The sequence below is a fragment of the Camarhynchus parvulus genome, chromosome 3 (genome assembly GCF_901933205.1).
Source record: "Camarhynchus parvulus chromosome 3, STF_HiC, whole genome shotgun sequence".
NCBI classification, from domain to species: domain Eukaryota; kingdom Metazoa; phylum Chordata; class Aves; order Passeriformes; family Thraupidae; genus Camarhynchus; species Camarhynchus parvulus.
This window is the reverse complement of record NC_044573.1, coordinates 61852780-61870381: the sequence shown is the minus strand read 5'-3', so window position 1 is coordinate 61870381 and position 17602 is coordinate 61852780. Positions and strand designations below refer to the sequence as shown.

General features: G+C 35.5%; 1 protein-coding gene across 1 annotated transcript in view; it reads right to left on the bottom strand.

Annotated features, from left to right (window-relative positions):
• The window catches only part of TRDN (triadin), a 108836-nt gene that overhangs the window by 14168 nt on the left and 77066 nt on the right, over window positions 1–17602 (bottom strand). The window contains exon 12 of the mRNA XM_030944752.1: window positions 701–778. Within this exon, the coding sequence (XP_030800612.1) occupies window positions 701–778 (78 nt within the window). The remainder of the gene's footprint in view (window positions 1–700; window positions 779–17602) is intronic.

The window sequence follows — 17602 nt, the reverse complement described above, 5'->3', positions numbered from 1 at the left end:
AGTATCATATGAAAACTGCTACATAATTACACTAAAGGACTCAAGCTGTTTTGTACTATTAAATTGTATGGTGTAAAGACCAAGCACATATATTGCAGCTCTAGTTCTAAGTCATCAGACATAGTTTATTTTAAAATTAAAATGAGTATTTCAATCACTTTACTGTAATGATCAGACTATAAACAATATAATTCAATTGCAGGGTTTATGTTTTAATCTTCTGAACGTAAGATCTGACTTTGTATTTCTCTTTCAGTGGTTTTAACAATAGCAATAGAGTGGATAAATGCAGAGCCAGAAATATTACATTCATTATTACAAACAAGGCACAGAAAAATTACTGAATAACAATAGCTGAAAGAATAATCCAAAGTATATTAAGAGGATAATGTTGATTATGTTTATAGTTAGATAGCAAGTTATGGCTGAATGCCATTCAAAGCATTTTGCATATTAGGCCTCAATCCTATAATCTGTTTCACTCAGGAAATCCCCCAAGCCATCTGTAAGACTACTATAAGGAACATTTAAGTTTTGTGATGCCTATTTCACTATGTCATTCTTGTCCCAGGCCTAGTAATGTGATCACTTTTGTGATATAGGTTACATTTACAAAAAAAATTAAAAAAAAAAAAAAAGTTAGACCAAACAGTCAAGTTAATAAGTAGATGCCAATAAAGGTGGAAAAACTCAAACTTGCCTTCAATAGCTGCTGGTTTCTTTCTTGGACTGTGTTCTAGAAGAAGACGAGGTGGTGCAAATTCCTTATGTCCTGCACCTAAGACAGGTTATGAAGTATAGAAGATGTATTCACCAACAGGCTGAGCAGTTTCACTGGGAGGCTGAGCTCCCTTCAAAATGGTTCATGTTAAAAATATTACATTGTGCATAAAAGCTAATATTTTTCAGACACTATAAGAAGGAAACGTATTTCTTAACAAATAATTTATTTTTAAGAGTCACATTTGAAACCAATGAAGTACACGTGGCTCAAGCATATGCTGAAATGCTACAGTTCTGGTTTTCTTCCTTAGATTCAAAAGATAATAATAATACTATAATAATAAGGCTGCATGCTCGTGATGCCTCTTCTACAACAAAGCCTTGTTTTCTTCTGTCAAACAAATGATCTTCAGTTGCTCCCTAAAGTCCACTTAATGAACTCCTGGAAACACTAGTAAAAATTATGATGTTTCTCATCCTTAAGGCTCATTCTTAATTAGCCAATACCAACCAGGTTATGCATTGTAAACACTGATGAGGTTCTGATTCCAGCTGCTGACTGAAACACCTCTGCTCTCTCAGAGTGTTCAGCTGGGACTTTCTGTACTGTCTTAGCCTACGTGCAGATACCATGTTTTGTAGAAAACACTTCTCACTTCACTTCTCCACAGATTCACAAACATATTTAATGTACCCTTATATTACTTATGCTTATTTTCTAGTTTATGACATATTTGAAGTCTCCTTGTTTCCTTTTATTTCACTGGCATTTAGCCTCAGTATCTATTCTGTCACTGTCATTTGGAAAATGCATTTTTTGTGACCTGAGAAATAAAATTAGTTAAATATTATATTGATTCAGTCATGTGCACCAGCATACATTGACTGCACCAGAGTCCACATGCAAACAGACTGTTAAAGCTCAGCTCCACCTTCACGTCAGAAACGCAAAGCCATGCCTCATGCTTGAATATAGGCTCAGAAAAGGAATTAAGGCTTTAATGGGCCTTGGAAATTGCAGCATCTTACTTACCCCTCTCACTTTGCAAAGGTATGTATACTCATGGGGAAGGCATTAGAAAAACATTATCTTGAAGACAGCAGTGGGATTTGAGCATCATAGACTTAATGTTATTGCATCTCATCAACACATGTACAATTGCAGACACATAATTTGCTAGCATGTGATTCAGTTCATCCAGCAATTTGTATAAAACATCAAACATAGAGCTGCTCAAACTTGACATGTCCCTGACCCTCTGAAAAAATATTAACACATTGATAAAACCAATGTATTGAAGGTGTTTTGCAACAAATGGTAATAATCCTACATTTTCCATGTATTTCCTGTCTTGGCAATAAACCCAAGTGCATATTTACTGATATCATCACAGAATAACTATAGCCTTAAGATGAATGTTAGGCAAACGTCAGGAATCCAGATATTCAGCCATGATTTTCCAAATGCTTTATGTCTGAAAAAAAATAATCTTGAAGTTGCAAACTGAACTAATGAACTGCTGATTACCTTTGTTGCCAACTGGAATAGAAAATTGCATTCATAACCAGGTCAACATAAAGAATCTGGAGCAATTGAATTGCCAGTTCAGAATGAAAACAAAGAAGAACATAGCAATTAATGATGAATGGATAATCTTATTTTTCCTTCTACATTTGATCAAAGTCCTAGAATAAACATTAGGATTTTTTTCCTATTTTTTTCCTTTTTTTTTCCTTTCCAGAACTAGACCACCTATTCCCCAGTTAGAGAAAGTGATAATTTTTATAACTTGGGTGAATATTTTGTGTGAAAAAGGATAAAGGGCAGTGGCTCAGAATGTTGAGTAGATGAGTAATGATGAAGGATAGTCGATAATTTGGACTCCAGAGTGGTATCTACAGTGTGGGGCAATGATCTAACTCCTCTAGGTCAAATTGTAGGCTGGCCCCATTATCTCCCTGTGCTTTGCTGTGGCAGCAGTTTTCTAATGATAGCACCAGTGTGCGCATAATGCCAGTATGATACCACTTATTGCTAATGACTTGTCAAGTTCTATTTTATAGCTTTACAAGTTTTAAGCAAATCATTTATTTCATGCAAATTGACCGCATGATCCAATATGAGAGTGTTTTAAGTCTAAGCTTCACAGATCAAAAACTTTCCCTTAGGCCAAAATGTTTGTTCTGAGCAGGTTCCCATCCACTCTGATAAAAGGCTTCTTTAATGTTTCCATGTCTTATTAAATGTCCCTCTATTCACTTTGATGGGAATGTAAAGGACAGTAAATGAATAAATATTTTATCCATTCTTTTGATGAAATATGTTAAAGGGGATAACCTAAGTCAAATTTCTTTTCTTTTCCTTCTTCTCTCTTCTTTAAGTTATAAAGCACAAGTGGTTTTCTGTAGTACAGACTGATAAATAGAAATGAGGAATTGGCTTCAACAGATCAGACCATTCGTATTAATGATGTCTACTATCTTGACTCTGGCAGTGGCCAGTTGGACACATATCCATGATGTAAATGAGAGGACAGCAGGATGTATTTAATGCTCTCAGTGGACAATCAGATAAGTCCATGAATTACAAGAAGTTGTTATCCAGATTACCACTATTATTTCTGGACATACACTTATCTCGCAGCTTTAAAAATGCAGCCACAAAAAGCACTGCATAGTTATTTGCTTCTCATTTCCAACATAGCCTCCATTTTACTGCTAGGAGATAACCCACTAAGGTTCATTTAAGCTGCTTAAAAAAAAATAAAGTAAGCTTTGATTTCTCCAAAAGATGTAATTGCAAGCACAAAAATGTCCATGCATTTCTATGCCAGTCTGTCCCTAGAGTTGATCCATAACATTTCCATGTGTCATCTGTCCATGCAGCTGTGCTTTAGGTATCTCCTTCATATATGATATTGTAAAAAGCTGACAACAAATTACTTCTGATGAAAACAGAAAGAGTGAAATGTTTTGGATTTAGGCTCATGGGAATGATCTAACCAGAATAAAAAGTGTCACATCAAGACATGAGTACCTTCCTCCACAGACTCAAAAGAAAGAAACAGGCTGCAAGGATGAGTAGAAGGTTTAGGACTCTAACCAGGTAACATGAATACTTCATTGAAAATCAGTTACAGTCCTCAAGCTCTGGGAAACTTCTGTCATCAGTTTTTATCAAATTGATTGAGATATCCTGAAGAACTTAATCCTGATTTGGTTTATTAATATTTTAGATTTTTTTTATTGCATGATAAGGAATACAAGACAAACTGTAATTACCTTACTTTTCTCAATCTAGGAAATGTCTTTCTATGTGTGTCAAAAATGTCATATTTAAATATTGTGTATAAATTAATTTATGATAATATCAAATTATATGAGTTTTCCTTCTTTCCTGATCTTCTGAGTTCAACTTGTCTGCAGCAACCTTAATAAATTATCTAAATATATCTTTCTAAATAAAAATATTAAATACTTGAAATTATTATTATTATTATTATTATTATTATTATATTGTTATTATTATAATTATTATTTTATAATTATTATTATACCAGCATTTCAGAATGGTGAATATTCCAATTGGATATGGAGAGAAATAATGCTACCACAGAGTGCAATATATGGAAATACGATTCCTATGACTGTTCATTTCCTCATATCCATATACCAGTTCCTTCAACAGCAGGAATCCTATGGTCCAACAGCACCAATACTTTGTTACAGTTTCTCTGTGCAGCAAAATGTTCTCAGATAAATCTCATTCTGCTCATATATGACATCATTCTCTAGTGATAGTAAAAATAATTCAAATAAAGTAATTGTCTTTGCAGAGTCATTTGTTATGAAAGTAAATTCCAATCAAATGTTTAATGAATGCTGGAACAAGGCATGGATCAGCAGAATGAGGCAAGACTGCCAAATATGCTTTTAGCGGACTGAAAACGTAATGGAGTCCAACTCTTCTGCCCAGGCTTCCCGTTTTGATGTGTCAGTTGCTACAAGTTAAAGGTGAGTCTCTCCCCAGATTTCAGTCATTACTCTCCAGACATTAGGCTGTGACTGTTCTGGGGAAAGGTTTCTCTGCTTATTATGTGCTCATGAAAGGAGCAAACTGTTTTTTTACTAAGAAAGAACAGCTGAGGATCAAGAGGTGAGATTATGTAACTGTACTGAACAATGCAAATGCTAATTTTCTGGAATGTATTACTTGAAATAAAATACTGATGCCCCATATAGGCGTTCTTTCCTAAGGAACACAGTGTGACACAAGGATTTCATGCACACTGGCAATTAAATGGGGCCTGGGAACATTACTGGGCTCTGGAATTCAGATATACATATCCTGCAACATGTTTTTGGATAGCCTTGACAACTTTGACTTGTGCCAAGCAGCAGTGTCTCAAAAAAATAATTGGCTCTATTCAGGAATTGGCAGGGGCCAGGGACCACTCCCAAGAGATAGCTGAGATACATCCAACCCATTTTGACCTTGAGGAAGTGTACTGGATGTGGCTGTCTCTAGGAGTGAAAAAATCACATTCAGAGAGAGAATAGTTGAGTTGAATTTGATTTAGTAGTCTAGATATGGCCACATAACAAAATTACATCAAATGGGAAAAAAATGCTAAACAGGATTTTAATGACCTATTTGAAACAAAATTTTTTGGCAAAGGAGGATGGAATTAATGGATAATAAAATTAGAGTTTTAAGAAAGTATATTTTAGTAGCCAAGATATATTTCAGTTTTTTAATTGCACTCAGAATGTGGCTCTCTATTAAATGGTTAATTGCCCAACATAAAGTGAAACTCTGATTTTGCATAAGGCTGATGATATTATTTAAGAAAAACCTACACTACAGTATATGCAGTGATTACCAGTAGCAATGCAATCTTTTAAATTTTAGTGTTGTCACACTATCAGGCAGTTTCTTTTATGATGCATAAGAAAAGAAGAAAAGGAGAGATTACATGGGTAATAACAAAGCTAGCTATGTTCCACTATATCTATGTATTTGAAATCCGTTAAAAAACCACAAATAATTTTGGAACTCTACATAGATTCTAACTTAGAGTAAAGTACATTATTGTGAGATACTCCCCCAACACACAGGCAATGAAACCAGGCCTATACAAATAACCTAACAACCCTGGGAGTCCATCCATCTATTAAGTTGAAAGCAAGCACCAGTAGGTTAAAACTGAGGGTGTAGGAAGGAAGGAAGGAAGTAGACTGATATTCTAAATGCTCTTTTGAAAGGGAGTAAGGGGAAGGATTAAATTTCTCTTCTCAAGGCACCAAACATAAGTAGCAGCAACTTGATAGACTTCTATTTTTAATGCATAAAGATTTGAGTTCATCCTTTGTTGTTGATAATGGATTCTTATATATGTTTCTATTTAGTGATAATATAATATATGCTGTATACATGTGCATGCATGAACATATAAAAACATAACAATATTTATTTAGAATGAATCAGAGAAAGGTTAGGGTTCGAAGGGACCTTGAAGATCACCTATTTCCAAATTCCTACCATGGTTTAGTGATGTTTCTGAACAGAAAATACTTGATTTGGTGATTAAACAGGTGTGAGAATCATTGTTGCACACTCCTGGAGATTGTGTGAACATCGGTTGCTGTGTTTTTACTCAGACACCAAATCCAATTAAAGTCACAGCTGGGAATTTTTTTGATATATATATGTTTTTTTCCTGTGCATTTGTATCTCACACAATGCAAGTGTGCATAACAAGCATACAAATGAGGCAGGCAAGACAGGTGTGGGTAGAGCTATTGGTGTTTTGGGGTTTTTTTTCTGTTTTAATTTAAAGCGGATACTATGGGTCTAGGAATACATGCAATGTATTTTAGCTGCGTGACAGAGTTTTCAGTTTATACAAAAGTATATCTGTGAGAGCTCCCTTACATAGCTTTTTTACCACAAAATCCCTCTTTAGCTCAATCCATATTTGTGAAAACTGTTCTAATTTTTATGTTCAGAAGACTGAAGTCATTTAGGAGTTAAGAGCTAAGCATTAAGTTTTGTCATTAGACGTTAAGAAGTCACACAGCCTTTCCTGACATTAAAATAAAATTGAATTGAAAACATTGAAAATTGAATTTGCTGCCTTCACTTCCTCACATTATTTATCACAGGCAGTTAGCAGGTAAAAATAAACCTACATGTTATGTCTAGAAATAAAAGATGGATCTCAAAGAACTACGTACCAGGACAGTGGAAATTATGGGTTATTGTGTGGTAATGATGGGTTATTATAAGCATAGTGTAGTACAAAAGGACTGTAGAGGCAGATTACAAAATGAAAAGACATATTCAGTCTTTCTCTGCCGAAATAACCTTTAATAAATTGGTATCATATACAGTGACCCCTAGCATAATTAACATGAATATCAGGAGTTGGCATAGATGCTTTTTTTTTTTCACAATATGAAATATCCAATTAAAACAAAAAACTCTGCAACTAAATACTTGCAGCTAACAATTAAACAGAACAGAGGGACCTTATAAGCTGTTATGATGAAAAGTAATAGACACTGACTATGCCATGTGAGCACTGCTTAGTAATTTCTGTTCTTTGCATTTGGTTTATCTGTACATATAATATTTTCAACCATCCTTAGTCCAGCTACATCTAAGAAACATTCAGTGCTTGAGTCAGAAAAGCTATAAGTGATAGCTACAAAAATGATAATGCTTTATGTTGTCTTCAAGAAAGAGTGCATATGCCAGTTCTTTCAAAACAAAAACAGCCTAACATGGATAAAATTAGAGATAAAATTACAAATTTTGATAATCTCTCTCAATTACAGATATTTGTGGATAATGAATATACTTAATATAGAAATCACTGGAAGTCAAACTAAATCCAAGTATCTCTATCCCCAAGCCACAAAGTTTCTCATATCTCTGAATCTTTTTGCTACAATGAGGTGAACAAGGAATTAATGATTATGTTACCTGTCTTGTCTATACTTGACAGTCACTTAAGACAGTGAATCCATAGCCATTTTTCAGAACTTAAAATTTCAATAATGCAGTCTGAAGTTAGAGGGAAAAGAACTGAGAGATTTTATTAGATTAAATATCAGAGGAGGGCCCATAGCTGCAGAGGTGTTGGCTCCTAACTCCTGTTTATTCACTCCCACTGAAATCACTGGGAGCTAAGTTCCATAGCTGTAGTTATGAGAAACACTGGAAGAGAAATCTGCAATACTGGAGATCATGATTATTTTAAACCAATAATGCTCTGATAGCTACTGATTCTTCTTCCCCTTTAGTTTTGCCAGGGAAGATGCTCTATGCTTTAAAGAAGTTATTTGTAGAACAAAGGGTCCTGGGTTTCACTGTCATGAGTTTTAACCCTGGTGCTCAAGGCATCCTCCATGATTTTTGGGTAAATGACTTAACTTACCATGTCTTTCCATTGAACATATAAATGGATCTAACAGAAATTAAAAAAAAACCCAAAAAATATTGAACATTGTGGGCAGATGACAACTAAAATTCGAAATCCTAAATTCTATGAAAGTGGAAGCTCTAAAGGCTGAGCTTTTGTTCTGATGCAAAAATTGTTTAGGTTTCTTTTGTTTGAATCATTTGGATAGGGAATATATTCCACATTTATTCAAGAAAATATTTCTCTCTCCATTTCTTCTTTTCCCCTATCACTCACTCCCAAAACACTATAGCAACTGGAATGCATTTTTTTCCAAGTGGCACCACTGTTTCCTTGATTACATCAACAATTGCTCCTGATAACATAATTTCAAATTTTATAGAAAACTTGTCATTTCAAGTCTTCCTTTGAACAAAATTCTTGCTTGCACATTTGCAGCATATTCCTTGAATGTATGTAGGCTGTCTCACTACCAGACACTTAAAAGTTAACTTTCAGACAGTTATATCTAGATAAGTCACCCATGGGATCCATTTATAGTCAATGGAGAGAAATTGGTACCTTCAAAGGGTGATTAATCTTTTCTATCTTAGGCATCTTTCTTAGGATGAAATTGTCCTCTGGAGGCCTTCATTTCATACCACTGGCTATAAAGACAGTTAAAGGTTAAAGCTGGGCGATTAACTTTTGGGTATCTAAATGAGATGCAATGAATTGCAAACATTTTATTTTGCAGTTGTCCATAAAGATGATGCTTCATGCCACCAAAATATTCCAGGACTAAAAGAGCCATGCATGGTTTTTCACACTGTAGATACTGTTGGTAACACATTGCTCCCCAAACCACCAAAAATTGTATTAATAAATCTCACATACAGGAAGAATTTTGGTTTTAAACCTAATTTAAAAAAACTGTTTAGGTATAACGTGTGTGGGCATTGAAGACCTTTTGAAATCTCTGTTATTTACTTTGTCAGATAATACTGGGTGTATTGAATGACAAAGTGAAACAATAGGAAGGAAGGTGAATTGTCAGAGGGAGGAATTGAGGTTCCTGATGAAGAAAAAATAAAAGTAGTTTTTGACTCATTATAGGTATATGTCATAAGTAAAATATCTTTTTGACAGTGCAGATAGATGCAGGAAGAAAGCTGGTATCAAAAGAAAGTTGCGCTTGAAGAAAGAATGGTGAAAGGAATAGATCTGCCACAGCTTACAGTCCCAATGGCTGAGGATGAGATGCATAAGTAGGTGGGCATAAAACAAGGCAGGGATGTGTTGCTAGGCCAAAGCTAAGCACTCTTCTGTCTACTGCATTTGATGTTCTCAGACCAGAAGAGATGAGGAATTCTTGCTACGCTGAAATGTTTCATGATGGAATGTATCTTGTCAAAGTACTTTTGGATCCTTTCTATGCTCTTTTTATCTATGTGATATGGTAAACTGGTACCATTACTGTGGTTGAAATTTATCCTCCTCATTTTCCAGCAGAGACAGCATAGAATTCTATACTGGGATGAGAAGAGTAACTTCTAGCTTCATAATAGAGATACAGGTTTTTCATTTTTAACAAAAAATGCAGGAAGCCCTTCAGAACATTTTTTTCTTCTTTATGATGTTTCAGTGTATTCGGCATTAGGAAGTGTTTAAAGGCACAATAGATAGATGTCAGCTATTTTCCTCGTTGTTAAAGTTGAGAGAGATTCAATCTATGATGCCTAACTTCCCTAAGAATTTTTAAATTATATTCTAAAGATAACAGATTCATTAGCTCACTTATAATTTTAGAGTTATATTACCTGGGCTTATAAAACTGACTGAAGGAGAAGATTGTTGGTTATCATGTTTCATCAAAGGCAAATGTTCACTTGAAACCTATGTAGGTTGCAAGTTCCTGCTTTGCTGAAATGGTTGGCATTTAAGATGCTGTTGGCTGTCTAGTTTACTTTAAGCAGCTCTATGATAGAGCCTTGCCTCCAACTTACTCTGATAAACTCCCTGTATTCATTCCAAGTGGCACGACCCTGCTTCCATCTCCTGTGTATTTCCTGCTTACACTTGAGTAATGACAGGAGTTCCATGTTCATCCATGCAAGTCTCTTGCCCTCTTTGGTTTCTTGCTCATTGGGGTGCATCATTCTTGAGCCTGGAAGAAGTGATCCTTGAATATGAACCAGGTCTCTTGGACCCCTCTTCCCACAGGATCTGTTGCCATGGGATTCTTCCAAAAAGATCCCTAAAGAGGCTAAGGTCATCAGTCCTGAAATCCATGGTTGCAATCTTACCTGCTGCCCTGCTTCTTCCCTGCCCATTGCTGAACTCCACAATCTGATGGTCACTGCAGCCAAAGCAGCCGCCCAGCCTTCACATCTCTGACAAGGCCTTCCCTGTTTGTCACTATGAGGCAACCAGCACACCGTTCCTTGTGGGATCCTCCACTGCCTCTGTCAGGAAGCTGTCATCAATTTACAGGAGCTTCCTGGACTGTTTGTGCCTCATTGTGTTGCTTCTCCAGTAGATATCAGGGTAGTTACATTCCCTCCCAAGAATCCATGCCTGTGACTTTGAGGCTGCTTCAAGCTGCCTGTAGAGTGCTTCCATTTTTTAACTTACTTTTTGTAGCATCTGTATCTGCTGTAATAATTGTAACTGGAAGTCAATTATGACAGTGAGTCATTAAATGCAATTACTATTTTACAAAGTCCCTTGCTAAACTTATTTTTACATTTTTAATAGGAAACTATTTGTTTAGTATTAGCTGTTTAGGAGGGGTACTTTGGCATTTAACTTTTGCCTTTATTTTCTAAATAGCTTTCTTTTCAAAACTAAAGTAGTTGAGTCTTTTGATGATCCTCCATTGAAATCACCCTTTATTTGACACTTGTTTACTGAACTATGTGAAATGTTTTTAATACTAAATTGTAGCAATAAACAAAATGCAATTGTGAGAATAATTTGGTTACTCTAATTTCTCTGCCTTCACAGTTTAAATTGGCTTGTTTCCATTAAAATCGAAGATTTAGACTAATTTCAGCATTTTTAGACTCATCAGCCAAGGTTTGTGGCTTTCTCTTGTATCTCATAATTTTGACCCTCAGACTGCCTTGCAGTGAACTATCAAAGAAAGACATCCATTCCTTTCTGCAGAAGCGGAATACCTCACATTCCCTCTGTAGCTGTTTCCAAGAGAGTGAGTAGTTTGAAATTTTTTGGCCAAGTTACAATGAAGTGCCATAAGAGTGTTGACAGATGCAGCTTCATGTGCCAGCATCTGGCTCTGATTCACAGTGGGATGATACAAGAATAAGGGGTAGTTGTTTTGCCTCTGTGGGATGGTGTTGGGATTGTGCTGATAACATCCCCTTTGAGAGATCAATGGCATTTAAGAGTTTGACAAAATAGACAGATTTTGGGGTGGGGGGGTGGAGTCATAGACAAGTGTCTTGTTAAAATGGGATCAATGGGTATCCTCTCATGGTTTCTTGAATAGAAGTTTAAAGAAGCAATATTTAACTCTAAATGACAGATAATGTTTATTTTAAGAATTGCACATAAATAAATTAGTTAGAAAACTTTTTAATAACTCAAACTTAATTTTCACTTTCTCATAAATGTATTGAAAATAACTGTTCATTAATTCTTTCCTTCAAAACTCATTCAAAACTCTCCCAGGATATTATTAGAGAAATAAATAGTTTTTTCATTCAATCATCACCATTTATGCCATCCACAGAAACAAATGAGTTGTCAAGGGTTTCATTATATGAAGAGATTTTTTTTGATAAACTGATGGACAGTTAACTGCCATCTCTGAAGAAAAATCCAGATGAGTCTTTTCAAATTTTGGGGTACAATATTTCCCTCAGCAAGCAGTAAAAAGGTTAAAAAGTAAAACTAGAAATATCTCACTGCCTTCCATATTTTGCTTTAGTATTTCTCTCAAACAAATATCTGGCTTGCTTGTTTTCTACCACTGGGGACAGGGCTATTGAGTAGCTTGCACCAGAAAGCATCTCTCCATAGAAAAAAAAATAATATTCCTTTAGCATTTACTCTCAAACATGAAAGACCATAACTCAGTTGAAAGTTTTTCATGTTGAATTTCTCCAAACAGCAAGCTAATAATATTATTTCTTATTTTTTATGACTGATTTTTATTTCTTTTTCTAATTGCACTTCATTAAATATATCCCCAGGGAAACTATATCAAAGTTGTCTCCATGTAAATGTAATGTAACAAGCTGAAATGTTACTCCCTGTCATTGAGATATCCATAACACATCCTAGTCTAATCAAGTAGGAGTGACACTTAAAAATAGTTCAAGAGCCTAAAGCGTTTTGCTATCTGAACAGCGGAGGGCAAGTATTTAGTTCCAGAGCTACAGCCCACCCACAGCAAATACAGGCATTTTTAATTTCTAAAGTAGTCTTTATTGTTCTAGGCATTTTTGTTTTCTGTTTGTTTTTTTTTCCCAGTAATATAGTGCATGATCTTTCAATATTGATGTACCTTTATACCAGTATCTCCATATTTTAAGGATATTAAATGGCAAGTATCATACTGATAGTCTTGAACTTCTCTTGTCATATTGTGTAATAACAGTGGCCCCTTCTCTTTGACAGAATATTTCTTGACAATGAGGAAGAGGTAAGTCTTGGAAGAAAATTTTAGACATGATGAATTTCCAGTCTACACTTTTCAGGACCAAGCAGTCTGTAAGATTCCCCATGGATACTCATCACAATTTGTCTTAATTTCTTGACTCTTCATGTTTCTTGGGGGGAGCGGGTTGGTTAGGGCTATGGGGGGAGGGGGTGTTTATGAGCATATGTGCAAAAGGTGAGGCTTCACTGATTATTTTAATGAGAAAGCGGGATGACTGTTTTATCCTATGGGATACTCTCTTGCAATGTATGCATGTCAGAAATCCTGGTGAATTTCTCCAAGTCATATATTTTTTCAACAGTATAAGATAAATAAAATTGTCTACAACACATTGGCTTTCATATTGGCTTTGAGACTGGGTTTGAGACCCTGGCATGGAAATACACAACAAATAGAAGTGCACATTGATGAAAGGAGCTGATATGGCCACATTCCTTTGCAGTCTAGCTGTTATTGGAAACAGCTATGTGGTACAAGAGTACCACAAGAGTGGTACAAGCTCCATAGGGCAAACATGTGCTTCAGTGCTAAGGTTTTAGGAAGTCCAAATTGTGAATAATACCACACCTGTGTTCCCACTGTCTTTGTTGCCAATTAAGCAACTGTAAAGATGATCCAGTAGTGAGTCGGGTGTACTGTGAAATGCAAGTGGTTTAACCAAAACCAGAACAGAGTAAAGGTATGCAAACAAAATGAACTTCTAAGTGATTAAAAAGAAAACAAAATCATGTCACATCACAAGTAGATAACATGTTTGTGAGGAACAAAAAGTGCATTTCATGACTAAATACCCAAGACATGCTTATCACTCTTAATTCAGCATGCACAACAACATGCTGAGGTGCCGTGCAGAAAGACAGACATGCAAGAATCCAGTTTCAGCAGTTGCAAAACAAAAAAGGCATTTCATCAAAACAGCTCCTTGATCTGCCAGACTAGTGACTGGCAAGCATTGCAGGGAAAGCAGAGGAAGAGTAGGAAACAGGCTTATGGCACAGGGGGAATAAAATAGAGTAGATCCAGTTAACTTAGACAATCTTGTGCTCCATGCTGAAAGAGTGACCGATTTGTACCCCTGAAATCCCTACACATGAGTGAGGATTTCAAACTCTCTAATGTCAAAAAAATAGTTGTGGAAACAAATTTTAAAATTTCTACTAAAATAGAACCCTTTCTCCTACCAATAAAAAATAAACTATGAATAAGAACATTAGAAATAGAACAAAATACAAAAATATCAAACAAATGATCAAATACATGGAATAGACTATATCCATTATACTATATGTCAGTGACATTCTGCATCAAAAATGCTATCTTGGACTTAAGAAATGCCAGTAGAAAAATAAAGGTACCTGTCAGAACTAATGTTCTTAAATAATCAAGCTTTCCACATAAGGTTTTAATCTTTATAAGGAAAACTTGGAAAACTAATCTTGAAAGAAATGTATATTAATTCTTCCTTCACAGGCAGACAAAAAGAGTACAAAGCAGTTTGGGCAGAGTAAATTGTTAATGATGCTGAGACAGCACTGCTGAGCAACTGTAGTCCAGGGACAAATAGGACCAGAAAATCTATGAAAGGTGGTTCAGCAGTTCCTCTGAGAAATTGTCACTTATAATTAGCATGTTAGACAGAAGGTAAAAAAATATTTTTAAGGCCGATTTCTCAAGAGATAAAATCAGAAAGCAGTTTTTTATTCTGTGTGCAGCAGGCCTCAAGTGGTCTACCTCTAAATGTATCAGTAGAACCCAATTGGTCACTGTTGCAGTCATATTTAAGGGAAGGACTTCCGGATTAGAAAAAATCAGTTTATGGCTAAAACTCCACTATTATCATTGTAAAGTGCTGAAAACCTCAAATACTTCTCTTTCATAAAAATTAAAATATATAGAATTTATTTGATATTGATACAATTATTGTGGATTAAAGGAGGGCATCCATGAAATTTGTCAGTATCAAGGACAAATGCTACCAGTGAAATAAGAAAACCAGCTAATGCTGCATGAAGCATCTTGGCAAAAATTCTTCCTTATATATCTTCCTTGAATTCCCTGTGTACATTTCATTCATTTTTTATAGCCGAGACTGCATTGTCATGATGAAACTTTGAGCAGGTGAAAACTATTTCAGCTTCATTTGTTAAAATCAACATAAGAGCATTAACTGACCTCCAACAGATTGATGTGACTGACAAAATGCATTATTTGATATATTTTAAGAAGTATATTTATTAATGAAGCCTAAGGAACTGAGTTTTATTTTAATGTTAATTGTTTGAGCACTATAAAATGCCACATTAGGTGAACTACTTTCTATAAATTCTTGCTTAATATTTATATAAAAATAAAAAACCCCTAATCTTATAGTAATGTATATGATTTTTTTATAAAAGAAACACTGCAAATATACTTAGTAAGAAAAAAATGCTGAATGATATTACTAAAAATGACATTGTAAATTTTGCCTAAGGAATCAGAAATTCATGTTTGATGCAATCAATCACAGAAAATCCCAATATGTCTGTGCAAAGGAATTTTCTATGACAAAAATTTTTTCTCCTTCACAAATGGTAATGTTGAGATTGATAGAAATTATTCCTTGTTTGAAAGAATTGCAGTGTCAAGGTGACTGTAATTTAATTCCTCAGCTGATTTGCACTCAGAACTCTTCGTTTGGACAAAGTTCTTTACCATAAAATATATAGACAGATAAAAGGATAAAATATACCAGATTGTAAATCTAATTGGATATTAGGGTTAATGAAGGGTGTTTTCCCCACATTTATCTATGCAGTAAAATGAATTACAGTAATACGTCTGTTCACAAAAGGACAGTGTAAAATGAGCACTTTGCCTGAGAAAGACAGTAACAAACTAATCGAGTACTGTTTGGTGGCGCTCTTCTCAATGATTTCCATAAATCAAGGCTGATCATACCTGACCTCTACTTTGCTTCTCAGAAGCACTGAGTATTTCTGGAGTCTGGATGTTCCAGCATCGCCTTTCACAGCTGGTGGGTTGAATAAAGCTGGTTTTCAAGGCAATGCTTTTTTTTTTCCCCTCCCACAAAAAGGCATTTGGCTTCAGCACAACAACCATTTGCAGCATTTAACTTCAGGGCTCAACAAGTGATTTGAGAGGTCAAAAAGCAGTCACTTTACAGGTGGAGCCCCAGGTGGACTTTGGGAGATATTAAGGAGCAGTCCTTCTCGACTTCACCTAAAAATTAGATTATTTAAGATACTTTAAGACTTATTTCTACTTTTTGGAGCCTAAACCTGTCACCCTAGTTTTTCATTCACTTGCAAGGCCATCTGATCACCCTATGTCCATTTAATGTCTTTCAGCTCTTTAACCTGTGGTTTCTTACCACAAGTCTGTCATAGCACACTGGAATGACACAAACACTGGAAGAGAAGAGTCATGTCTTTTATCTTCTGAAATTCAAGTCACTACAGACTTCATTCTCTATTTCACTGCTCCCCTTCATGGATTTCCCAGTTTCCTTGTAGCTGGAAAAGTCAAAACTGAAAAAACCCAAACTGTCCCTTCCTACAGCACATTTGCTCTGCCTCAGGAGAGGGTCAAACAGGGAGCCTTCTGGGAAAAAAGGGCTTTTTTGCTGCTGCTTGTAAATGTCAGGACAACTGTAAAAAAGATCATGAAGATCTCCCTGAAAGTATTTCTTATGTGAATTGTTCATGGTACAGTTGTGTAAATCCAGAAACTAGGTCATTCACACTGGTACAGGGTGTTATTTTTAACTCAAACCATGACTGTGTCTCTGCAAGTTTCAGCTATTCATTCTCCCCCTCTGAGCCTAAAGCAGTCCCTCTGTTTATAACTGCTTGTCTTTAGAAGTCCTAGAGGAGATGCAGTATTTTACTCTCTTTTGATGGAGCTGTCTCCCTACTGAATCCCAAGTTTGTTTATTTTCTCTCTACAAAAATCTGTGTCCTCCCTCTCTCCTTTTTGAGAGTCTTTCTTTCTCAGCCACGTCCTTAGGACTTCCCAACTCTGTCTGAGCCTGGGCAGGTCAAGAGAGGATGTAAGCCACAAGGTAGAGATAAGAAAAACAACAACCAGTTCAGAGGTGTACCTGTGGAGAGCTTGTTGAGCAAATAACTGAACAAACAAAGCTGGTAAGGTTTAGAGTGTCCTTAAATATTCTCTCCTTAACTCTTTTCATGAATATTATTGCTTTTCACTCCTAGGGTTATGTCTCTTTACAGTATGTCTAGACTTCAGCAGGAAGAGTGTTTATTAAATAAGGTCAGGGTCAACTGACTTAATATTATGAGATGATGCTCATTCATCATCAGTAGCTCTATCTTCTTTTTCAGTGAGGAATTAAGTGTCTGTGTTAGAACAGATTAGCATGGAGATGTGGGAAGAGAGAAGATAAAGCACAGAAGTGGTGGATCAGCTAAGGTATTTTATATACTAGGAACAATGGAAGTTCTATTTTTGAAGCATTTTGGAGTTAAGCCTTGCTATTTGTGGAGAAAAAAACCCAATAAACCAAATAATAAGCTATTAACAATAAGCTCCTTCCTCTTGCGTCTCAGCCAAAAGAAGCATGGAAAATTTCAGCAATTTCTACAGCTTTCCATTGACTCTACTTTTAACACAACCTTGATTCTAATTCATGCATTGTAGACAGAAAATTAGAAGCTTTAAGAAAACAGCCATTAGCTCTTATGCTTTATTAAAACTATTTGCACACTCTTTGTTGCTCTTGTGAGACCTTTCAATAATAAAAAAACACACTTTTAATAGAACA